At 42.5% G+C, this 26,142-nt stretch overlaps 2 protein-coding genes across 2 annotated transcripts; both read right to left on the reverse strand.

The window, feature by feature from the left end:
* Positions 1-1,016: 1,016 nt before the first annotated feature.
* Positions 1,017-19,983, reverse strand: pygma (phosphorylase, glycogen, muscle A). The gene is made up of 20 exons (XM_085470168.1): positions 19,631-19,983; positions 17,446-17,547; positions 17,244-17,322; positions 16,901-17,004; positions 16,556-16,687; positions 16,349-16,460; positions 16,175-16,257; positions 10,870-11,013; positions 10,553-10,645; positions 9,799-9,945; positions 8,902-9,065; positions 8,610-8,724; positions 8,387-8,488; positions 3,234-3,381; positions 3,017-3,075; positions 2,759-2,900; positions 2,473-2,680; positions 1,995-2,129; positions 1,708-1,774; positions 1,017-1,576 (listed from the first exon to the last, which is right to left on the reverse strand). Exons 1-20 carry the CDS (start codon positions 19,871-19,873, stop codon positions 1,427-1,429), a joined length of 2,529 nt encoding a protein of 842 aa, XP_085326294.1. The 5' UTR covers positions 19,874-19,983; the 3' UTR covers positions 1,017-1,426.
* On the reverse strand, positions 4,360-6,286 carry LOC146700109 (uncharacterized). Its single transcript, XM_085470170.1, has 3 exons — positions 5,666-6,286; positions 5,204-5,520; positions 4,360-4,995 (listed from the first exon to the last, which is right to left on the reverse strand). Coding segments are annotated over exons 1-3 (675 nt in total). The 5' UTR covers positions 5,668-6,286; the 3' UTR covers positions 4,360-4,639.
* Positions 19,984-26,142: the final 6,159 nt, after the last annotated feature.

Below are 26,142 nucleotides of genomic sequence, written 5' to 3' on the forward strand. Positions count from 1 at the left end.
GACTCCATCCAGTAAACAGAGCCGTTGCGAACACACTCCCATCATGAATTTGAATAGTTCAAACGGATTGGATTTATATAGCGCTTTTCAAGGCACCCAAAGCACTTTACAATACCATTCACTCTCGCATTCACACGCTGGTGGAGGCAAGCTACGGTTGTAGCCACAGCTGCCCCTCTGGCCAACACCTGTAGGCGGTAGGGTAAAGTGTCTTTCCCCAAGGACACAACGAACAGGACAGAGAGCCCAGGGATCGAACCGGTGACCTTCCGGTTACAGATACGCTTCCCAACCCCCTGAGCCACGGTCGCCCGGCCTGAAATAAAAACTACAAATAATTGGTGCAACACTTACATGAGTAGTAAAACTTCCGTTACTTTTACATAAGAAAATGGTGCTGAGTTGTTTGTTTGAGGCTTGAATTTGCGCAGTCTCTAAACCCAGAGAGCAAACAACACACATAGATGTGCGTATCTGCGCTCACGTCAGTGTTCAAATTACATATTAGACATGTAGGCCTTGTGGAAGATTGAGCGTGCACTATTATTCACAAGTATCTAATTACACTTCTGTCCCTTGTGTTTTTCAGTGGATGCCGTTGTTATTAATCAGACTTTTTCCTCCCCATTCACTCTCATAAACACAATTATACTCCCTTTCCTTTTAGCACCTCAAAGTGTACAATCACAGCTGTCACTTTAAGCTGTAAAATTGTAGTGATGGCATGACTATAGACTGGAGGCATATCATCATTTCCTTTTTGTTGTTTATGTTGTTGTTATGATTGGATGAGCTGAAGTTTTTATTTTCCGGCGTACAGCTGGTGCATTCACTGTCCATCAACACAGATTCTGGGATTTTTGTCGAGTCGCAATTCTGACGATAACTGTTTGTGGAGGTCAAGGTAAAGTCCATAGATGCCTTTTTTCACCAACTCACTCTAAGTTGAATTTGCGGCTAAATGTACGTGCATGTTTATTCTGTATTTTACAATTATGAATCATGCCTGAAACAGCTAAATAAATAAGTCAGATTTTATTTATGGCTTTTAAGACAGTTTTTGTTTTTTATTCAGAATGGGTCTGAAATGGAAATACAAGACTTTATATTTCGGAATACAAAGATACCACGGTTAATTCTACAAGCCCCAACAAAAATCTCTTTTGTCCTTTTTCCAGCAGCTAAACAGCAGTTTCTGCTTCACTGATGACAGCTGCAATGGATTTACTTCACTAGCCTGTAACCTGGATGCTGCGAATATGCAGGTATGAAAAATGTAAACTTGAGCTTATATGTGACACTGATTAATGGCTGTGGACAAAGGTTTGTGGGGGACTTTTGCAAGACATACAGTATCTTCCGTGTGAGTTCTGAAGACAGTTGAACCAACAAGGGAAACTGCGGTGTTGGCTGTCATGTAGACATTTTAGTGTTTGTCATCGGGGGCGGGGATTTTCTCAAGCGTGGGCTCCACGCCCCAGATCTCACGAGCATACTGGGCAATGGTGCGGTCACTGGAGAACTTGCCACACCCAGCAATGTTGTAGATCACCTTCTTGGTCCATTCCTTGGGATTCTAGGGGAGAATAAAAATGATTGATAAGCCAAGAATAACTTGACTTTTACACTGTGAATGAGACAACTATCTATATCATACTATGAATACATAAGAAGCATTTTTTCCCAGCTTTTGCATTTAATTCCTACCTTATAAAGAGCATTGACTTTCTCTTGGCATTTAATGTAGTCTTCATAGTCAGCAAAGACCTTAAACCTATGCAGAGAATAATGCCATTAACCAAATGATAACATAACAGGCTAATAACAAAGTTCACCTGTTGCATATGAATAAATGCATATGTGTGAATGAACATGTGCACTGAATATTGCTTTGCATGCAGCAACACCAGGATGTTCAGCAAGTTCATACACAATATTTGTATGTGTGCATGCAGGTCTGAGCCTCAGGCATCTAATGTTAGATGTGTCTCTACCTGTCATGATGCATCAGCATGTTGACAATTTCTTTAAACAGGTCATGCTGCTTTGGGCTAAAGAAGCCTCCAGCAATCTGGTCAATAGCCTGTTTCAGCTCAGGCAGACGGTTGTAGTACTCTTCGGCGTGGTATCTAAGCAGGAAAGAAAATAAATAACAAACACATTCAGAAACACAGAAGGACCAGGTTGTCGCCGTAGTAACTGAATCATTCACAAGGAAAAAGCAAATAGGGCCTATAAAAAATATGAGCCCAAGGCCACACCTTTTTCGTGTGGAAAATCTCAGTTTGTGTGGACATAACATTTGAGTCTCTGTTTGGATTGTCAGAGCATGTGTACACTCGTTTTAATATCAGAAAATCTTGATAGTTGATCTTTTGTTTGTCTGACAGATATGGCAATATATTACGTACAGTAGTTATCGAAATTACAAAGACAATATGAGGCTAGGAGTAATAAATGTTCTCTCCTTACCCTCTCTTGTCAAGGGCCTCGACATCGTCCACCCTCATGCCGAAGATAAATAGGTTTTCTTCACTGGCCTCCTCTGCCATCTCCACGTTGGCCCCGTCCATGGTGCCAATGGTCAGGGCGCCATTCAGCATGAACTTCATGTTGCCAGTGCCAGAGGCCTCAGTTCCAGCTGTAGAGATCTGCTCTGACAGGTCAGCAGCAGGGATGCCTGGGAAAGAGCAGAAGTAGGGGTTTGAGAAATTTTAGAATAAATATTAATAAACATTTGCAGTGATTTGGTAATTACCTTTTTCTGCCAGTGTTACTCTGTAGTTCTCCAAAAAGATTACTTTCAGACGGTCTCCAACGACAGGATCATTGTTGACCACCTCACCGATAGCCGTGATCAGGCGGATAATCATTTTTGCAGTGTGGTATCCAGGAGCAGCCTGCAAGAGAGCCACAGTTAGAGACACGACATTAAATAGCCTTAACACTTCGTATCGAATGGTGCTGAAATGTGACATAAATTTAAAGCTAATAGCTGTTAAATTAAAATACAAACCTTTCCTCCAATCATGATAGTTCTTGGGGTCCACTGCTTGTTGGGATCCTTCTTGATGCCTGGTGGAGATATAAAGAGACAAAACTGAGGCGAGCAGCAAAATCCTTTTTGTAGGCTCTGACACACAGTCGGTAAAGATCTGGAGCAACATGTTATTTGGATTTGAGAAAATATCAAATCAAATGAAAATGGCAGAGGCTTTTAAATGCATCCTTACGGTTGTAATAAGTGATGATGTGCAGGCAGTTGAGCAGCTGTCTCTTGTATTCATGGATTCTCTTGACTTGAACGTCAAACATGGAGTTGGGGTTGATCTTCACCTTGTAGTGCTCTTCCAGGTGCACAGCGAATTTCATTTTGTTTTCCTACGTGATCAAAACATTTATTTTACTCCAAAAAAAGAAAACGTCATAGTCAAAGTATGGTAACCCAAGAACATGAGAAAAGAAAAGCACAATTGTGACTGTCAGGAATGCCTTTTTGGCCATATGCGTATACTACTGTCTGCCTTGGGGAGGTTTCAGGGCTAATGTATTCATTTTATTTGCTTGTCAGTTGCAGAGACAGAAAAGAGCTACATGACTGTCACGTGTCAGAGATGAGAGGTGGATCTCTGGAATTTCTTCATTAACCGAGTCAGTGCTTGCTTCCCAGAACACCTTCCTCTGTCTGTAACTGTTTGCTGTAAAATATTGTTTTTGTTATGCAACTAAATGAACCAAGGTCACAGTCCAGTGGTCCAGTGTTGTGAGCTCAAACACAAGGCGAGTGTCACGTGTTGAATATCGCATGTGTCAGAAGCCATGGACCAATGTGCCTAAGGCCTTGAGGTAAGCCCACTGACTCATGCCCAACTGACAGTCAGGGCCCACCTCTATCCTGATGCTATTACTGTTCATGTGCAGAAATGTACTCTGAAAGCCCCAAGGACAACAGCCATCTAGGCTTGCGAAGTATTCATAAAATGGCATTTTTCCCAGACTGAAGTGGTAAACCACAATATGTGCTGGCTACGGTGTAGATGCTGCAGTTATTAACTGTTAATGCAGGCTTTGACACTGATCTTAGAGGAACAAATAGGTCAGCAGGTTGGGTCTCTGGAAAAAAACGATATTTCATCAGATATTTTACAGAACAGTTTGTGTGTGCAGTCTGAAAACAGGCACAGGTTGCTTAATGTGAAATATATGCAGAGGTGGAAAGAGTACTCAAAATTTGTACTCAAGTACAAGTACTGTTACACTGGTTAAATTGTACTCAATTACAAGTAAAAGTACTGGTGTTAAAAAAATACTTGAGTAAAAGTACAAAGTACTGTTCTCAAAAACTACTCAGAGTATTAATTACTTTTTAACAGACTGATGTTTTATTCTGTTGTCAATAGCAGGCATTCAACTCGATTCACCAGTATAAATATTTATGTTCAAAGCACATTTTTCAGATGAACAAGGTATAGAAAGGTAACTTGTTTTGTAAATAAATGTAGATATAAAAGGAGGAATTTTGTTTGTTAAAACAATGACAAAAATGTTTCTGAACATGCGTAGAACCATTTAAACTTTTCCCCATACACTGAACAACAGGCAGGTAAGTGTCTTAAAGTCTTAGCATTTCTTTCACACTTTACTTTCTGAACCTTTTGTTCAGTTTCAGCAAGAGCTGGTTTTCTAAATTAACAGAGGCAATCCGACTTCGTTTGGCAGTGAAGAGTAGACCAGCACAGCTAAAAAGTCGTTCACACGCAGCAGAAGCAGGCAGAGCTGTGTTCAGTTTAAGAGAGAGGTTTTTGATGGCTGAGAAGGAGTGCAGCAGCTCCATGGTGTCTGTGGCACAAGCAAGATAACCATCAAGCTCAACTGCACTTTGCAGCCTTCTGGAGATTGGTCTGGAGAAGAATTCATCTTCATCAGATGACTCTCTTTGCTGATCCTCACTCTCATGCGCTGTCGTTTCAAGATGTTGTTTGATGTATGTCAAGGCTGTAATTGCAAGTAGATAACACAATTTTGTTATTTAAATTTCAGTGATTATTCCTGAACACAAATTTAAAATCGGCAAATTCTCAAAAAGGATTGTTTAGTATTCAGGACAGACCATCAATAACTTACAATGTATTAGGTGAAATACTCACTTAAGCATGTGTTCAAATGTAAAAATACACAAAAATGGGATCACATGAATCCTTACCAGCCTCTGTTACATCTGCTCTGTCAGTCCAGGAAGTCTTGAACTTGGGTAAGAGGACTGCAGCTGCAGCCAACTCTGGATCCTCCATCATCGCTCCAAAACGCTTTTGAAGGCCATTTTGCAGGGCTCTGATGAGTGGCACGCATGTCTTGCTTGATGTCTCCAGCCTGCTAAGTTTGGACAGTAGTTGTTGGATTACTGGCAGGAGCCATCCCATAAAGGAAGTGGACTCAGACTGAAGGATGTTTGAAGCTTTCACCAGTGGCTTCATGGTGGTACAGTACTCCCTTAGGAATGCAACTTCTGCAGGACTCAACCTGTAAGACACAACAACAAAACCCACCATGACTATAATAGGGATCTTCTGATTTAATATTAAGAGTCTGCTCACGTTTTTAACCATCCATTAAGGAAAATTCACAAAATTTGAAACCATATTGGTAGGTGTCCAATTTTACTCACATTTTCACCTTGAACTCCTCACAAATGCTCCTGATGGCATCTTCCCCCTTCTCATCAATGATGCGTATTATCCTTTCAATGGCAAGGTAGGTTGAATTCCATCGTGTTGCATTGGGACGAATGATCTGTAGCTCACACTTGTCCTCTACCACTTCATTAGCCAAATGAGATCAGCCAGTTTTGTTCCAAATGGCCTGGCATTTTGCAAAGGTTGCACGGGAGAGCCTCTTGTAGGTTTCATTCATGCTCTCTGCTAGGGCAGCATCAGTTGTTGCCACAAGGTTTAGCAGGTGACATGCACATCGCTGATGAGGCGGAAGTTGATACTCCAAACCAGAGTCTTCATCAAGAATTGCACTTGCCTCATGGTAGTCCCTATGGTCAGTCAGGTCAATAATTTCTGGGTCTGCTTCATCTTCAGCTTCATCTGCATCATTTTGTGCCCCAAACATGTGGAAGGCCTTGACAAAGTTGGATCCACTATCAGTTGTGGTTCTTACAACTTTGCCTCTAATCTTGTATTGGCAATGGATATCATCAAGCGCACCAGCAAGCATGTCAAATGTGTGAGACCCTCTCAATCTTTTGCATGCTAGTGCTGCAGATCTTCTTTCCAGGGACGCTTCCGCTATCCAATGGCATGTGACTCCAAGGTAACTTTTCTGATGAGCTGACCAACAATCAGTAGTGGTAGCAACAAATTTGACTTTATCCAATGCTGCAACCAAAGTCATCTTCATGTGATCAGCAGCTTCACAGATTCTGGCACGGACAGTGGGTCTGGAGATGACTTTGGCTTGAGGTTGTAATGTGGTAACCAATTCTTTGAAAGATGGCTGTTCTACCACTGCAAATGGCTGTAGACCCTCACATATGAAATTGATGACAAGCTTGTCAACAGTTGCTTGTGGAACATGTTTGTTTGCAGCTCTCAACATCAGGTCTGGTAACTTGGCTTGTGTATTTGCTGAGAGCTTGTTTGGTGTGGCTGTGGTCTTTCGCTGTCGAGATGTTGATGCCACAGTGATATTGTACTGCTCAGTCTTCGATGGATGTTTCCTCTGTAGAGATAAATATTATCATACGTCAGGTTCATACATTACTTCATAACATCACTGTGATTAACACTAAAAGAAAACACATTTTTAAAACATTATTCAACTAGACTTGAGCTAATCTTTGATTGTTGAGCATAGTATAAAAGAGTGGTGAATTGGTCAAATTTTGCAGATATATTGCTGTATTTATTCACAAGTGTAAACCAATTTTGAACGATCATTGCAAAAAACATGAATTTCTGTATACATTCTAAGTTCTGTAATATGTATACTATCTGTAAAAAGAGTATCGACCAATGTATCAGTATCTAAATTTTTAACTCCTTTTTATCAGTATCACCCTAAAGTTTTCAGTATTAGTCAGGTCCTAAAAATACTAAGAGAGCAAAATATGTGTATCTAGCAAATCTAATTTAAGAAAAGGGATCACATACACAAAAATGCTGCCCATACAGCTAACAAATAAAACCAATCCACATTATGTTCTTTAAAAAAAGATATCATATTGGGAAACATATAACCCTACTGATTAAGAGCCATGTCACTATGATAGACCTATATCAGGCCAATGATACTGATCAACTGATCCATCAATCGGGCTCTGGTACATGTCAGCTGAGAGCTGGAAGATTAATTTGAGATGCAGCTCAGCACTGTGTTCAAGTTTGTTTGTTTTTTTAAATAGGCCAGCTGATTGTAGGCCTGTGAGTTTTAAATGACTACAAGTTTAATTTATTGTAATGACGGTGGTTATCCAAATAATAAGCTAAAACATTCCTACGAATTGTAGCTCAATTATGCATGCACACACGCACATTAGCTAGCTCCGTCTTATTTTAATATCAGGCTAACCAATGGCGGTGACAATATCTTAGCCAAACTAGTAACCTTAACACACATGAAAAATAAGAAAGCAATATCATACACGTATAGTTGTAAAACCTCTTACCTCAATGTGTTTTTTTAGATTAGATGCTGAAGTCTTGTAAGCTGAAATGACTGTAGAGGTCAAACAAAGTTTGCACTGCATCTGGACGCTGTCTCCTTTTCTTCCTCTGTACACGAAAAATTCCTCCAGGTATGGCCACGGGCACGCGTCCTCCGTCTTTTCTACGTCGTTTTCATGGTTGACAGTGTTGTCCTCTGTCTCCATTTTGGCTTCTTTGTCTCCAAATCTTTCGTCTATAAAGTAGTTTATACTCCACCATTTAGCACCTCCAGACACCTGTGCCTGCTGCTGCAGCGGAGTTTATTCTTTGCTTACGTCTTAAATTGGCGCGGTTGCGATTGCACGGCGTTATTGGCTGCAAAAATGCAGACGAAAGGTTTGAATATTAATTCAAATTGTGGGCGTACTCAGTAGTGACTTTTGATTTTATAAGTAGCGAAGTAGATTACATGGTGTAAGTTGTACTCAAGTATGAGTAAAATTACACACTTGAAAAATTACTCGTAAAAGTACAAGTACCCAAAAAATGTACTTAATTACAGTAACGTGAGTATTTGTAATTCGTTACTTCCACCCCTGAATATATGTGCCGCTTCTCTGCAGGACTTCGACATCCTGTCATCTTCAGACACAATTATAAACATTCACAAGCATTCTTGTATCTTTTTGAGCATAATGCTGGATACATATTAGACAAAATAACACATTACTTGCCTGTTTCACTTTGGCAATATCACGAATGAAAGCCTCATCATTCACAAACTTGATGAGGTTCCTAAGCTGGTCAAGGTCACGAATGAAGTCCTCCCCAATTCTCTAATGAGAAAAAGATAAGTGAAAAAATAAATGAGTAAATAAATTGACTGATCATTGTCCTTTGTTAAGTATAACCTAAATTTAAGCACTGTGTCCCTTGTATATTTGAAACACTGCTAACCTCGGCAATGACCTCGGCAAGCCCGGGGTTGCACATAACCAGCCAGCGGCGAGGAGTAATGCCGTTGGTCTTGTTTTGGAACTTATGTGGCTCCATTTCATAGAAGTCCTTGAAGCTGCGGGAGAGCATAGCATATATCAGAACACACAGATGATGTGCAGTCCTTGAAATGACAGAGGATGGGGATTTATGAAACAGCAATACATTTACTACACACACTCGTGCATCTGTGTGCGACGTTGATTATGATTTACCACTACAAAGGATGATCAGTTTTTGTTTAGAGACGTACACTGTAGCTTTGAGGATGTCCGAGTGGATCTGAGCCACGCCGTTGACGGCATGGGAGCCCACAATGCACAGATGGGCCATGTTAATCCTCTTCTGTCCGCCTTCTTCAATGAGGGACATGCGGCGAAGGCGATCCACATCGCCGGGGTACTTAGCAGCAACTCTCTGCAAAATTCAAAGGTGCACGAGAAGCAAAAATAAACTAAGTCAGAGGTTATATTTCTTTATTTCATTTGCTGAATATGATTTTACTTGTCACACTTGTCACTGTAGGGTCAATACAGCTATTCTAAAATTATACCAGACCACCAGTAGGACAGTTTCAGTCAGGATTTAAGTAGATGAAAGTCAGTGTGTTATCTGGTTGAGCAACAGCTCATAAAAACCTGCCCACCACTTTATGTCAGAAACAAGTCTCTCTGTTCACGAAGAATGTGGGAGTCTATTCTGACAGATGTTGCAATTAAAAGCCCATCAGGACCATTTTGTCCTTTGACTTTTACATTACAGCATTTTGGTTCTCCTGCCAATCTTTGAAGTCTGTCCTTGCATTTTAATAAGGTTTCCTGTTGTCTCGTTCCACAGTAGCAATCTAAAATCCACAATGGAACAATATTATTAAAAAAGTAAGAATAAGTATTTTGTTTTTTCTGCTTCTTTACCTTTCAGGTTTTTCAGTTTCATGCTGTATTTATGCTAGAAGGTTAATATCTTTCTTAACTTATCTTACCTATGAAGCAGATTAAAATCATTAATTATAACATTAACTATATTTACATTGAGCCACAGGACAACGTCAATATGTCCTTCCTGTGCTATATATAGTAATTAGGAGCCATAGGGGCCTATGCATCCAGCACACCCCAGATTATGACATGCTGCAATGTGCAGAACTAACCTCCAGGTGGCGGCGGTTGATCTCATAGACTATTTCCAGATGACGGGGCAGCAGATGAGCAAACAGTTCGACTGGCCAGCGCTCCAGAGCTTCAGGGAGAACCGTGTGATTGGTGTAGGCACAGGTTCTCACACAGATGTCCCAGGCCTCACCATCAGCAGCAGGACATTAGGTTTAGTGAACAGAAAAATAAATAAATTCTGAGCTGATATCCACCCTGCATCCCTCCATTGTCATCATCATCAAGGTAATGACAGACATCAAGCGTCAAACACTGCGGTGACAGTAGGTAAGTTTTTAACTCCACCTTCTTGCTGAAAGAACAGGTCGCTTCTCCTTTTTTGTGACCTAATAGATCAGCAGTTGCTTCTGAACTCTCTCATCTGTAGTTCACTTTTTGTTTTGTTCGCCCTTCCAGCAACTGAACTCTGTTTCTTTTGCTTGGTAGAGTGTCCACATTTACTCCAGTTATACTAGTGTCAACCATTTCAACTGCCTGGAGAAAACTACTGGCAAAAACAAACGGGTCAGCTTGCTTTGGTTGTGCATTCAAACCTTTAGCCTGGTAGCACACAGAAAGTGAGGCCTACTGGGAAATGTTCGCACCAATTTAAAGCCAGATGTGTCATTATTCTGTTACTGTTATACTGTGCAACAAACTGACCTCACTGTGATCATTTAAAGCAGCAAATCAACATAAAGCACACATAACCTTTTATGACCCTTTTAGGGGTCATATTAATCTGCTACTCACCGTTTCCCAGTTCAGCTTCTCTTCATCAACAAGAACCCTCATCAGCTCAGGAATAGCCATGGCTGGGTGAGTGTCATTCAGCTGGATGGCAACCTGAATATGCAAAACATTAAAGAAAGTCAAAACCGAGTTTGAATGGGTCACAGAGCGCTTTGTAGATACTATTCTTTTCAACTATTCTCCTAAGGTACAATAAAACCCACCTGCAACCTGTTCAAAAAACTGACAGAGGCAATTTAATGAAGACCCAGGGAGAACATCATGAGGAAATCTTTTCATTTTTGACAGAAACTATTTTGTTGAGTTTTTCACTTCACCTTGTCAGGCAGTTTGCTGAAGTCTGTGCGAGCAATCTCCCTGGAGCCAAACTTAGAGACCTTGAAACGGCGGATGATGTCTTGCAGGGTGGCAGACACCACAAAGTATTCCTGCTTCAGACGGAGCTCCTTTCCTTCAAAGAACTGCGGGTAAAGACACATATTTGTCTTTTTCTGTTCTGCAGTCAAAGATGAATTTTCTTTTATTATTCATTAAGCATAGCCTTTTGTATATCAGCGGCTGCTTTTTTTCGTGGACCACTAAAATATTTTAATATCACAATTACATATTAGACTTGTGAGAAAAGATTTAGTGAAGCTTTAATAGATCTATGTCTAATCTCTTAAGCAGAGACATTATGCTAACACCCATTAAGAATATACTGGCAAAGTGTACTACATGTGTATAAGCGTGCATTTGCATTTGTCCACTGTGCAGCTAATCAGTGTTTAAATCAGATCTCCCTTGAATATGCAAAAGACATAAATTTCACACTTTTCATCCCTCAAAGATACCAAATTCATGCCGCTATAAAAATGATGGTCTTACCAAAAATAAATTATTTATTCTCAATGATCCCAACTAAACCGCCACAAGATTGGTTCAGATCTCTAGATTCATGTATGTCCAAATTCCTTTGGAAAAATAAACCCCCACGTATAAGCTTAAAAACACTACAAAAGACCAAGGATAAAGGAGGACTAGAACTGCCTAACTTTCAGCACTACTTCTTAGCCAACAGGCTTCAGTTTATCTCAGGATGGCTAAAACACACCCTCTTAGATGAACCTTGGCTAGATGTAGAACAAGCACTCTGCAATAATCTAGAGATCTCAGACCTACCATTTATCAGCTCAAACATCCAACGACATGAATGCTTTAAAAGCATCAACATCAGCTCTTCTCTGACAGCATGGTGGGAGTTTCTAAAATTGACGGCGTCTTCATTAATCCCATGCAAACGTACACCTATCTGGAACAACTCTGACATATTACAAAACAATAATATGATAAACTTTTCAGATTGGAGTGATAAAGGAATCAAATATTTAGAACATATACTAGAAGGAACAGAATTTATTTCATTTGACGGACTAGTTACACAATATGGGATCAACAAGAAAAGATTTTTAGAATATCAACAAATTAAATCCATAGTAAAAAAGAAATTTAAACCGGGTCAAGTTGAACTACAAACACCACCAAGTGTGGTTCAATTTCTTACTCTTAAACCCCCCAAATTACTATCCAAAATATACAGAATGCTTTCTAAAACAGATGAATCAATATCACTTCCTATTGCAAAATGGGAAGCGGATTTATCAGTTAACTTAGACCTAAACTTCTGGTCTCAGATTTGCTTAAAAACCTTTCATCTAATTAGAAATCCCAGTCTTCAATTAATTCAATACAAAATATTACATAGAGTGCACTATACAGGTCATCGGATATTCAAGATGGGCTTTACGTCTACCAACAACTGCTCACACTGCCAAACCAATTCACCGGACAATTATATCCACGCTCTTTGGTTCTGTCCACCAGTTCAGAAGTTTTGGCGCGAGATATGTGAAGACTTATCGAAGTGTCTGAAATGTAACATTCCAACTTCCCCCTTAGTGTGTTTGTTGGCTTAGATAATGTCACTTCAGAAAAGAATATCGCCCATATGGTTTTCACTGCCCTATGCATTGCCAAGAAAACAGTCCTCATGAACTGGAAAAATAAAAATAATCTTAATTCTAACCAATATAGAAATTATCTATTAGATTACATTAGTCTTGATACAGCCTCTGCCACCACATCAGATCAATTGCTCTGGGCTCCTTTGATCAGCTCCATCACCTAGTGGGGGTGGGGGGTCATAGTTTGGTCCCGCCTTCACTGTTGTGATTGGTGTGGGGGTAGGGACAGGCTTAGGGCGTCGGGGGGTTCCCCGGAGGCATCTTCCTTGGGGGGCTCAACCCGGGGTAGCGGTCATGTCCGGTTAGGGGCTCTGTTGGCTCTCAGGTGACTGTTTCCTCGCGGCTGCGTGCAGCGGGGCTAGGGGAGGGTCTGTGCTGACGGACGTGGGTTACTGACCTGGTAGCCTGGCTGCCCCTGGGTGGGTCCGGGATGGGCGTGAGGTTCTGGGGGCGCTCCGTCTCTGGGCTGGGACCCGGACCGGGCCTCGGGGGCTTGGGTCCTGGTTGGTGTGTTGCCGGGGTTGTGGGCGGGTGGGTGCATGGGGGCCCAGCCCTGGAGCAGGGTGCCGCCGGTGCGTCGAGCCACCTGGGGGGCTCTTCAACTGGTGGGGGAGATTGTCACATCTTGCAGGAGCTTTCCTCTCCTCAGGAGCTCCCTCTGCAGGAGGGGGAGATACAGGAGAGGTGGAGGAAGATCTCAGCCTGGGTGTTTATTGTCTTATGTAGTCTGGAAGATGAGTGGATGGTGGGGTGGGTGCAGTTTTCTCTGTGGTGGGGTTGGGTGGACTGTCCCGGGCTCTGTGGGGCCGGGCGGCGCTGCTGCACTGGGCCCGGTCTGGATGGGCCTGGGCCCCCTTTCCCTGGCGGGTCGCGGAGTATGGGGGTGCCTACTGGGGTCAGCGGGGGAGCTGGCCCCAGGGAGGGGTCACTTGCCCCTCCCTTCCTTCCCTCCCCATCTCCAGCTGCCTCCCTCTTCCCGCTCCACCACAACCACCCACACATGCAGGGCCTTGGAGTAGGGGTATGTCACCAGGGTGCAGAGGAGGCTACCCCCCCCTCTGTCCCCCTCTGGCTGCCTCTGCCTCAATTTTATCCCACAACTTAGACATTCACATTACTCACACTCTCATTACACATACATATAGGATCTTGGGGGTGGGCATGATACACGGAGTCCAAAGTACCATCAGGGTGTACACCCCACCCCTGGCATCGTTGCCCACCTCTCAATTTTAAATACACGTAGACATTGAGGGCTAGCAGGAGGGACCATGCGCTTACCTGCTGCTCTCTGGCAGGTAGCTCCAAGCCCTCCTGGGTTTTAAATGCACCTTAGAACACACATGCATCAACATTACAATGAGCGGGTGGAGGGAGGTTTGGAGTCTTCTCTCACCCCCATTCTCTGTGACCTGCTGGAGCAGGGGGGCTAGGACTAGGAGGAGGAGTTGGCCGTCCGACTGCGGTCTGGAGTGTGGAGCCTTCCTGCTGCTGCGGAGTCGGGGCGGTCTGCCTCCCCCCACCGCAGGGAAAAGGGAAACACCACCTGGGTCTGGGTGCAGTTCCCCCCTCCAGGGGCGGGGGCACCTAGACCCGGTTTGTAGAGTACGCTTGGGGAGTGTGATCGTGTGTACAACGTCTCTTTATGTCTGTCTCCACGTTGGTTGAGTGTGGAGTAAGTGCATATGAGAGCATGAGGGTGGGAATGGATGTTTGTATCTGTGTGTGCCTGTATTTCTGTGTCTATATGTCAGGTTGGGTGTCAGGCGCCACCTCTCTGGGGACATCTCAGGCCCTCCAAGGTTTGGAGGCCTATCTCCCCCTACCACCACTTCCCCTGCCAGTGGCGGACCCCCTCAGACATCGGTGCGTTGGTGGTTCTTTGTGTCCGGGGATGGGCGTCCAGGTACACACCGGCTCACTCCTTGGCGGCCGCTTATCGGGGCCTGGAGCCTGGGGCTCGCTCGGGCCACTTCGGAGGTGGGGTGCCCCCGGCCTCTCGGCCTGGGGCTCGGTCACTCAGGCGCAGCTGGCTGCCGGCGGAGCTCACCGGCGCGTCACTGCAACTCCCCCTGGCTTCTGCTCCGCGGCTGCTGAGTGAGCCCTCATCTGGGACTCTCCTCAGCTCTTTCCGGGACAGTGGCGCAGCTGCCCCTCTGTTAGTCTTCCTTGGTCTCTTGTGTTCTGGGGGCCTCTGGATGTCTGGAGTTTTGATCTCCTCCACACCTGCTTCACGCCCTGGAGGACGGGGCTGTGGCCCCCCCACACCCTATAGCAGATTATTACATGAAGGAACCTTTTAAAAAACAAAAAACAAGCGCGTCCATGCTCACAGGTGTACACACGGGTGATCACACCCACAAACTACACCCTTTTTGGCTCCTACCTCAAAGCACACTGTGTTCTGTTGATCTTATGTGCTGCACAATAATGTTTAACATTTAGTATTTACTGTCATATTCCCATATATCATTGTGATGTTGTTTATTCTATTACTCTTGTTCTCTTCTGCTTGCTTTCTTTTTTCTTTCTCAGCAGGTGATCCAGGTGATTGATATATGCATTTTTTTTTCTCTGCCCGTTCTGTTGGTTTTTGTCTTTTGCCCTTCTCCCCCGTCCCTCTTCTCAGCTGTTTCTCTTTCCCTCTTTCTTTCTCCCCTTCTTTCCCCCAGTCAAGTCTGTCCCGTATTCAGTAAGTGAAAATAAAATAAACAATAAAAGGTGAATCAAATGGACCATTACGGCAAGGCTGGGATGGTCAGTTTGGTAAAGTAAATCCGTTGGGCATCTTTCTTTGCCTTTAGACAACAATTCTGATGGCAAAAGAGCCAAACGGGACAGGCCAAGAAAAAAATAAAAATAAATAAGAAGTAGAGGTAAAAGCCAATGTGTTGGAGGCTATGAATATGTTTTTGGAAGAGTTAAGAGAATACTGTGTATTTGCTGTTTTGATTTGCCAAACAGAGAGGATTTGCAAAGACATTTTAAGGCTGATTAAAGCAACTTAAGGAATTATATAAAGGGATTAAAACTAGCAAAAATTTAGTCTTCAGTTTGCAATTTCATATACTGAAGAAACTGGAAACATTAGCTTTCAGTGTTTTGAAACAACCTCAGCTTTCATTTTTGACTAAATTTAATAAATGATCACCCTACTATTATAATATCCCGATATTACTAGAGCAAACTTGATTGAACAGCAGTGTAACACTACATCATGAGTTACACCACACTTTCTGTTCTCAAATGCAAAGACGTAAATTACCACACTTGGCGTGAGCTATAACTCACGCTAGATGGTTATCTCCTAAATCCTCCTGCTGGAGCCTTTGAGGAGTCGGCACATGTTGGTCAGATCTTTTGTCAGATTTGAAACCGAGCTTCAGAGGAAGCTGGGAGAATACACATCGGCTCTAGCTGAGCACAAAGGACATTAGGTGTGGTCCAAATTATGGAAGTCCATCTCCCAGCTGAGCTAAGATAAGGTCTAACCAGTCACACACAGATCCCTTTGATATTCACATTCTTCTAGTTCCTCTAATTCAAGTTAATATCTGTATGCTCGGGCTATGAGTGCAGTGCTGGTGGATTAAATGGTAATAGAGCCACATTTTCTTACATTATCATTGGGATACAGAACACGGGAGATGTTCTCAGCCAGGTTTCTGTCCAAAACAGCCTGAATGTAGCCACCGACATTAACTATAAGGAAAAAGCAATTATTTAAGTTGATGCTAATTCTTATTTGACAGATGTATTTTTGAAAATACGTGCTCTCTGCCAGGATACATACAGTCTTTCAGGTTAAACTCGCACGGTGCCTTTGCAGACCACAGCCTCATGGTGTTGACAATGTTGTTTCTGTAGCCTGGGATAGGGGTGTCATAAGGCAGAGCCAGCACTACCTGTCAATACCATAACATGAAGAGCGAGTTATTTAAAACCGTAGATCATCAAAGAAATATCTTTCAGTTTAATTTGCTTTGTTCCACACATTCACCTGAGTGTCAACCCATTTGACGCCATCGGGGTGATGCTCGGTCCTGCCATAAAAGTGAACTGGGCGCATGTACTCAGGACGTGCTTTTTCCCAAGGGTTGCCGTAGCGCAGCCAGTCATCGGCCTCCTCGACCTGGGTAAAGCCACACATTTGTATTGAGGCAGAAAACTGCTCATTAGCGGGTGGCTTCTGAGCTGAGCCAGGTATAAAGGGATGTCAGGTCATGATAATGAAAAGGAGACTCCTCCAGCAGGTGATTTAAAAACAAAGCTGGTGTTACTTAAAAGGAAAGCAACAGCAGCTGTTTTCTCTCACTGAAAGGAATGTGAAGTTTAATCTTCTAACCTGCCAGCCATTGACAATTTTCTGATTGAAGATACCAAATTCATAGCGGATACCATAACCATAGGCAGCCAGGCCCAGTGAAGCCATGGAGTCCAGGAAACAGGCTGAAAACCAAAGGCAGGACATGATAACAGGTTCAATAATATCACAGCTCTTGGAAAGAAAGAAAGAGAAAGAAAGAAAGAAAGAAAGAAAGAAAGAAAGAAAGAAAGAAAGAAAGAAAGAAAGAAAGAAAGAAAGAAAGAAAGAAAGAAAAATGCAGTATTTTGGTCATCCAACAGGGATAAAAAAAAAAAAAATTCCTTTTGAATTTATTTAATACAAAGCATGAAAAGATGCTCACCTGCAAGGCGACCCAGGCCACCATTGCCCAAACCTGCATCTTCCTCCATGTCCTCCAGCTCCTCCATTTCCAGACCCAACTGAAGGAGACAAACGCATACAACAGCAAACCAGTGACTCGGGGATGCTCCCTCTCTGTTACAGTATTTGAAAGCAGCAATTTCACAGTTAAAAGAGGATTAAAATAAGCGTGTTTGTCTCACCTGGTACATGGCCTCGTCACAGGCATTCTCCAGTCCGAGGTTCACCATGGTGTTCTGCAGAGTGCGACCCATGTAGAACTCGAGGGAGATGTAGTACACACGCTGCATTGTGAATTCGAAAAGGAGAAAAAAAAAATCATATTTAGCAATCAAACAGGTCAAAACTGTCTTATGAACACTAGCAGAAATACTCAAGTGACATTCTGCGATCAGGGTCGGGGAAAGGTCCCACTAACACCCGCCCCATACTGTCAAAGAAATCTGCGAGTCTCATCTATTGGCTTCATGGTTCAGAGTGCGGAGAAATATGCCACCTGAGCCTCTGTTTAGCCTTTGCCATTTAGTTGTGTGCTTTTTTTCTCTCTCTCTCTGACATGGAAGGGTGGACACAGGCTGTGGAGGTAAAGCAGGGGGAGAGAAGACTGGGCGACAGATTGCTTCAAGTATTATGTAACCCCAACATTTTGGGCTTGGGCAAAAATAACTCCTGTAGAGGTCACTGTAAAGGTCCACTGATAACCTTTCATTGTGGAGTTCAAGTCTAGAGTAATAGGAGAAGTGGTTCAGATGGATGTGTAAAATAATAATGAATACATCTGACAGAGCCGTATCACTAGAGCGCTAACAGGATCTCCTGAATTATATATGACTCTGTTCCATATCTTATCTTTGTTTCATCTTCTTGTGTTGATTGGCTCTGCTTTTCCATGAATGTGTATTATTAGTGTTTAAATAGTTGCAATAGTAACTCTTCGGGACGTGATCTTTGCACAAAGATGTAGACGTGCTCTTAAGCTAGCATGTCTTCCCTCCTGCAAGACCTTTAAGAAGTTCACCTTTGACCTTTCGATGCAGAGCACCAGAAAAAGCTCTCGGCTGGTTTCTGAGTTAGAGCGCCCGATCAATAAACTTATTGTGAGGAGCAGCATGTGCAGATAATTTGCGAACTGAACTCGTGCATTGTAAGCTATGGCGTACAGGCAAATTTTCTTAACGTTATTAAAGAAAAATAATCTCTTTCATTCAGTGGGGTTATTAATAATCTCGCAAGAAACATTTTTCCCCACTAATAAGTTGAATTGGAGCTGAGTTTTGCTCTGCATCTGAACCCTCTATTGTAATTACAGACAGTTTCGTGTGACATTTTCGAGCAATAACGCGGTGTGGCGGCTAATATTGTGGTAACGGCAGCTTCATATTGTTCTTCTAAGGCTCTTTCTGTAGCTGTTGGCTAATAATACTGGGGTTGTTGAGATACAACTTCAATCCAACTGCTTTTAAGTGAACTCAGACACCCTCAGAGGCATTTGCTCATATGACACATGTGCTGTATGGTCAGACAGGAAGGGAACAGAAGGTCTTGGGGTGGTTTCATGTTTCAACACACTATAAGCACTGCAGCATACCAGCAGAGTGCTAAGAACCCCCAGTGAAGTTTAAATGTCATGACTTGGCATTACACCGATATCAAGCTGCTGAAGGTACAGTTGAAGAATACAAAGCTTTGGCTCTCGGTGGAGGAAGAAGTATTTACATCCCTACACCAATACACATTTTGCTTTTTCTTGCCATTAAAAAATTGCAACATTATAATATTTGATATCAAGCTGACAAAGTTTAAAGAAGAAAGCTAATTACATAGACAAGCGCCGCTCCTTTGACTGATATATGTTGACATTATACACACATGCATAAGACTAATGCATCAGCATAGCAGCAGGTTGAGTGGAACAGGAGCTGTAGTTTTGCCCAGAGTTAGCTCCTTAAAGGATTATTAGATAAATTTGAAAAATTTAGATAAAGTAAAACTAATGTGAAAGAAAAGAGGAAACAATTTCTTTCAATCTGTTTTTTTCTGTGTGTTTGTGTGTGTGTTATATGCTTACACCTTCTACAGGTATTTACTAGAAACAAACCTGAGTAATTGTCTTCAGGTACTTGACACCACTGTTTACTTTAAAAAATGTGAAACAGTGCAGAAGAAACAGGCATCCCATAAAACAGTGTAAGATCCGAAGTAATTGTAATGAAACAAATTTCTTTCATCTTTCCCTTATACCACTCTTACTCTATAACCACCCAAAATACAAGTTTGTACACAAATGGCCAAAAAGATATCAAAAAGATAGATTAATAATTGATTTGTAGGCGATAGGCTGTCACATCTAGATTTATTAGAACTTACTTTAGGGTCTTTCTCATAGTAGTACTGCTGGGTTCTGATCCACCTGCCAATCAAGTGGTCGCGCACCGTGTTGGCAAGCGCAAAGTAGTAATCCCTTTTGGTTGCCACATTTCTGTCCTTGACCAGAGTAAAGTGGAGATGCCTGTTGAAGTTTTGCTTCAGATCTGAAACGTTTTCGACGCCGGCAAGGCCTCTCACTGAAATCTGTTTCTTTCTATCGTGGTCAGACAACGGTTTAGACATGGTGGCGCAAGTGATCGCGGCTCAGGGCTCTGACACTGGGAGAATGTAAACAGTATGGCAGCAGGTACACACCACCAGTCCCAGACACACAGCAAGACAGGCACCCACACCACAGCCCTGGCTTCACAGTTTTAAAGGCGCGATTATAAATATTAAGCGGAGGGTGGAGCAGATCGCTTGTTTAAGGTAAAAGGGTGGAGCGTATGCTGAGGACAGAGGGTGTCACATCACAGTTATGTCAGTCGCAGATAACTAAGAGTCCCTTTTGGGATCTGTTATGTGTTACTGGCATCAGAACAAAGAATTGTACAAGTCGACGTCATTTACACTATATAGTGAAGGGAGGTTTTTACTGTGGTTACTCTCACAAAATTAAAACTTTCCAGGTAAGCTGATCAAATAATTTAAAATAAGCTGTACAAATATTCTACTTGCCATAAACTCAGGATTGTATCTGTTGCTACATTGTATTTTTTCCAGTTTTATTTTTATTTTAAATTGTCTAGCTGTATTAGCCTGGTGTTATGTTCAAGGATCTCAAAGTGCAGCTCCCAGGCCACTGGCGACCCTTGGTGTCATCTTAAGCGGCCTTCAAGCATCCTGGGAATCCACAGTTCCTGCCCCACTATCATATAGCAGCACAGAAAGAACAAAACCAAGGCAATATTCTCTTCCATATTAATTCCTCTTTTCTAGCCATCAGAGCAGCAAAATAAAACATCACCCTGTGAACTGAAACATTAGAAAAACTAAACTAGTATTAGTATTTAATGTGTGCACCCCTGAATCAAACATTGGGTCATCAAAATTTTAAGAACCCCTTACGGATAATATCTCCAGCAGCTCACTTAATTTCCCCATATTTTGCAGGACTGTTTGGCTACCAGAGGATATTTTTACAAAAAAAGGTTTGTTGTGGCACTTTGAAAGCAAAGCTCTACAAAGTGTGCTAATAATCACACTGTAGGGTGACACTATTTGTCAGCCACTGCAGTACAGGGCAGTTACAGGGTACTTGCAGTATGTCTCTGACAATCCAAAAAATCTCTACTGCAAAGTTTAAAATTGTCTCTCTACTCTGTCATTTCACTCCTACTGTACATAGCTGCATTATCAGTTATCAGCACAAACCAGTAATCCAGTGCATGTATGTGTAGGTCACATCTGTTCAAAGCCTGAAGCAATAACAGACACAAAATCAGCTGCAGTGAAGCAACTAAAACCCACTCTATTTTCAGTTATCACTCCAGCTCGCCAAGCTATCATAAAGTCTTGACCTTCTATAAATAGCAACCCTGACCCAGTCCCAAAGGCCATGATATTTGAAAGGCGTATCCTGTTAATGTCAGCAAGAGCCAGTAGACAACACTGCTATATTACTAGTAGCTGGAGTCGAGTTTAAGAGGGGAAAGCAGTGTTTGCAAAGCTTGTTCTCAGCGGGATGCGGTGCCATGTGATTATCATCATCTTGTTAAAAGACGGGTTCTGCTTTTGGACTAAAATTGTTTAGTGAAAGAGTGACTCTTATTTCAGTGTCTACTTGTGCCAGATTGTGCTGCACTTTGAATGAATGTTGACAGGAAAAGTATTGGGAATAAAATTAAATTATCTTGTCTTTCTTACCATTCCCCACTCTGTCGCCTGATTGGACTAGATGTGGAGAGAAAGAAAGAAAAAGGTGTTGTTGTTGCTGTCAAGCACAACAGCAGTTAGACAGCAGCTAAATAGAAATCAAGTTGCAGGTGGTAGTTGAGCTGCTTGGCAGTGCTTCATGGTCGTTTGTGCATCAACTGAAGAATTCTTAGAACACACACGCACACACAAGCACATACAGCTGTCTACATTTGCTGTTTCCTATTTAATCTTCCTATATGCCAAATGACCCCAGAACATCACATAGCAGATGACAGATTGAAGCTGGCGTGCCCCTGATTTATCCACAATGATGTGCAAACTATGTTCTTGCATGTCTACTGGCTTTTCTGTCAAATGGTACGTCAAGCATTTCAAGACTAAACTCAATGAATGCATTGACTTTTTGATGAGAGCCCAAATTTTCAACAACAAATACAATTGCTTTGCACAGATTCTGCAGAAAGTGTGCCAGCAAAACGTGAGCATTTTTAAAAAATAAATAAATAAATAAACTCTTCTTTCTGCTCTTATTTACGATCTCTCCATCAAGTAATAATCGGGCATGTGAACATTTAATTAGCTTACATTTAAATTTTTATTCCACTGGAAATATTAACTGTGATTTTAATGAAGGCTCTGATTGGCCAGGAGTAACCTCAGTTATTAAAGTGCCCATGATGTTTGACAGACATTAAAGTAAAGCAGCTAATGGACAGTAACTGCTGCTGCTGCTGAGAGCAACACTGACTTCTGCAAATTGGAATCAGCAACGGCAATATTAAAATATGTCTCATTTAGAGTTTACCTATTGATGTGAACTGATTTCTTAAAGCACATTTCTAATGATGTTTTATGAACACTGTTCGCGGGTTAAGTCTGTCTCTTTTTTTGGCTTAGAATAACTCCTGGGGATTTTTGTTTTCTCACCTTATTTTTCAAAAGTCTAAGCTGACAATGAGAGAAAACCTCTCTTTGCACGGTTATAAATATGCCTGAAAGCTTTCACACGAAATGATGTGCCACATTTTCAGTTGCAATCTCTGTCTTGCGCCTTTGTGTTTCTCTGCAACTTTTTACATTCGAGATTTTACACAGATGCTTTTTTTCCCCCTTTCATTTTTCTTATATTCCTATATTTGCCTGACTTCCTCCCCTTTTAAGCAAAATAAAAAAAAATTTCATTTTCACAAACCTTTAATACGAGATTTATCAGAATCTCGTATTAAAGATTTGCATGGGCGAGTTCACCAGAGACTGCATTAGTTCAGCGCACAGATATGAGAAAATGAATGATTAATGGGTAGCAGGGGGCATTGCAATGTTCCAGTTAAAATGTTTACTTTTTTCTGGGGTTTGTTTGAATGGTTTTTGCACTTGTCTGTGTTGCACCCTCAGAGAGACATGACTCCATTCTCCTTTTTCTTGCAACTTTATTCTCCTCAGTTCAGGTTTGGAGTTTACAGGCAGAATAGCGTATCATCAGCAAAACATCGCTCCCTCACGTCTCAGACACTGTTTGTTTGTTTTTTTTTCTCTGCGCTTACTGATGACATCACACATCTGAACTCTGACCTCCTGGAGCCAATAAACTACAAAAATTAACTAGAAATGTGTCCAAAAACAAAACACAATTAAATAAGAATAGTCTTTAAAGATTTTCCCCACAATTCAGAAAAATTTAAGTTTTATAACTACTTTTAGAGCGCAACACCCTCCCCCACAAAAGAAAAATGTTGCCACACATTTTCTTTCTAATCTTTGACAATTTACCAAAAATAGAACATTTAACCAAAGATGAGTGAGCAAACAAGTATTTTCACACATATTACACATTACTGGGTGAGAGGCTATACCATCTCTTAGTATCTCAGGACAAGTCTCTCATGGTCACGATACAAAACTAAATGTTCATAGTCCTTTTGTACTGAAGGGTGGGTTATCCCTCGAAGTATTGGTGGGCCCGCCGAATCTTCGCAGTGGGACAAGGAAAATACCATTTACACCCCAACATCATGTGATTACACACTTCAAAACCATGAGTTCAGTAAACCCATATTGTACTCACTACTGTCTTAACTCTTTGACGCAAGAATGATAAACCTTCCCTCTATTTATTATAGTAATAATGCTCAGAGTACCTGTTTCTCTTTTAACTGTAACATGTGTCAATACTACATCAACATGAACTGCAACTGTAATGTTACGCTTAGATTAAACTCTCTTGTGAAGTTGACTCTGTGTTTTTTTTTTTGTTATATCTATTCATACTGTGAAGGATACATGAATGATGGTGGGACAGAGGAATGATGGATGCCACTTGAAGGGCTGTTCACACTGACAGGGCATGTGCTCCATTGCTGGACGGTTGGCTGGCCTAGTTTTTCATATGTGTAGACACGCCGGGGCTGTCTCATTCTCTTTGGCTTGTGCCTCCATGTCTCAGCATCACTCTGGTCACTCTCGGGTCCAACAGCTGGAGCTTCAACCTCCTCCTCCAAACTGCGTCTCTCCTCCACCTGTTCCTCTTCAGGATGCCCCTCTGCTCTGAAAGCAGGCTCAGACTTCTCTCCGAGTGCGTCACTCCGGGGGCAGAAATCCTCTGTTTCTGGATTGAGGGGTGGATCAGCATATCTGAGTGCTGTCCACATGTGACAGTCGTCTTCACTAGAACTGCCTGTGTCTGTTTGGTCAGTATCGGGCTTGGTCTGATGTCTTCTTGCTGACTGTCTCCGTTTGTTTCCACGGCTTTTCTCTTTCAGGCTGCTTTCACACACCCCAGACTCTTCAACCAGGTAAGGACACGGCAACAGTAGGTTACGGTGTAACACTCGTCTTCTTCCTGTTCCCTGCAATGGCTCAACCACATACACTGGACTATCAGGACCTTTCCTCTCGGTGATGACATGAATCATATCCTCCCAATAGCTGCGCAGTTTCCCAGGACCTCCTCTGGGTGTGAGATTTCTCACCAAGACATGGTCACCTGGCTGAAGCACAGAGCTCCATGCACGTCGATTGTAGTTTTTCTGTCCCCTTCTTGCACTCTTTCTCATGTTCTGCCTCGCAATTGTATATGCCTCTTGCATAACTCCTCTCCATTTCTCTGCATAGCCACTGTGTGACTGACTCTTCTCTTCTTCTCTTTTTGGGAAGAGCAGGTCGACAGGCAAGGTTGGTTCACGGCCAAAGAGAAGGAAGAATGGAGAAAATCCTGTTGCTTCGTGCACAGTCGAGTTGTAGGCATGAACTACTTTGTTCAAATGGTCTTTCCATCTTGACTTCTGAGATTCATCAAGTGTCCGGAGCATACCTAGGAGGGTCCTATTGAAGCGCTCTGCGGGATTGGCCTGTGGGTGGTACGGGGAGGTACGAGAATGGCTGATACCGCAGTAGCCTTGAAGCTTGCGGAAAAGATTGTTCTCAAATTCTTTCCCCTGGTCATGGTGTATTTTGGATGGGAAACCGAAGCGCATGATAAAGTCATCAAAGAGCTTTCTTGCCGCAGTCTTCCCAGACTTGTCCCTTGTCGCATATGCCTGGGCATATTTGGTGAAATGATCCACAACTACGAGTATGTATTCTTCACCTCCTGTGCACTTGTCCAAATGCAGATAGTCAATGGATATCATCTCAAACGGCGCAGAGGTTTCAATGCTCTGAATTGGTGTTCTGGTTATTCTGTTAGGCTTCTTCTTCTTTATACAGCGACACACCTGAGTGACATAGTGCTCCATTTCCTGCCTCATTTTAGGCCAGAAGAAGCGCTCCCTGGCGAGAGCAACCATCCTGTCTGCTCCTAAATGTCCCATCTCCTCATGTAGATGTTTATAGACCATGGGCTTTAATGAGTCAGGAACAACAAACTGTTTTCTCCTGGTGGTCTCACGCCTCAGAATGCCATCTCCATCAATCTGCAAATGGGGCCACTGCCGAAGAAGGTACCTAACTGCCTCACTCTCCGCCATCTTTTCTTTATGCTTCAGGTAGGTGTGTGTTCTTTTCAGGGACAAAACTCGGTTTATGGCTATGTCTGCATCCTGGGCGTCTCTGATGTCGTCAACTGCAAACGGCTGAATTGGTTCTGAGACGATGCATCCCTCTGGCAGCGCGTTGACATTACAGGTGACAGCTGAGATCCAGTTCATTTCTCCTGTTTTCTCTCTCTCTAGGGCTTTCCCAATACATTCAATGTCATCTTGCTGATATTCCTCTGTGCATTCCTGCATGATGTCTTCAATGGGCTTTCCTCTTCTTGATAAGAAATCTGCATCTCGATTCGCTGCCCCTGGCCTGTACTTAAGAGTGAACCGATAATCTGCCAACTCCGCCACCCAGCGGTGTCCAGCTGCATTAAGTTTCGCTGACTTCATGACGTATGTCAGCGGGTTATTGTCACTGTACACAGTAAAATGAGGCGCATGAAACAGATAATCACGAAAGCGTTCTGTTATGGCCCATTTCAGTGCCAGGAATTCCAGCTTGCCTGAATGTAGCTTGTAGTTTTTTTCTGCAGCTGTCAGTGTCCGTGATCCATAGCCTATGACTCTCAGGGCAGTCCCTTGACGCTGGTACAAGACTGCACCCAAACCATCCTCAGAGGCATCTACATGAAGAACAAATGGCTTCTCTAGATC

This window comes from Copadichromis virginalis, linkage group LG10, assembly GCF_057382275.1.
Source record: "Copadichromis virginalis isolate Kocher_CV1m ecotype Utaka linkage group LG10, C_Virginalis_male_GT1.1, whole genome shotgun sequence".
NCBI classification, from domain to species: domain Eukaryota; kingdom Metazoa; phylum Chordata; class Actinopteri; order Cichliformes; family Cichlidae; genus Copadichromis; species Copadichromis virginalis.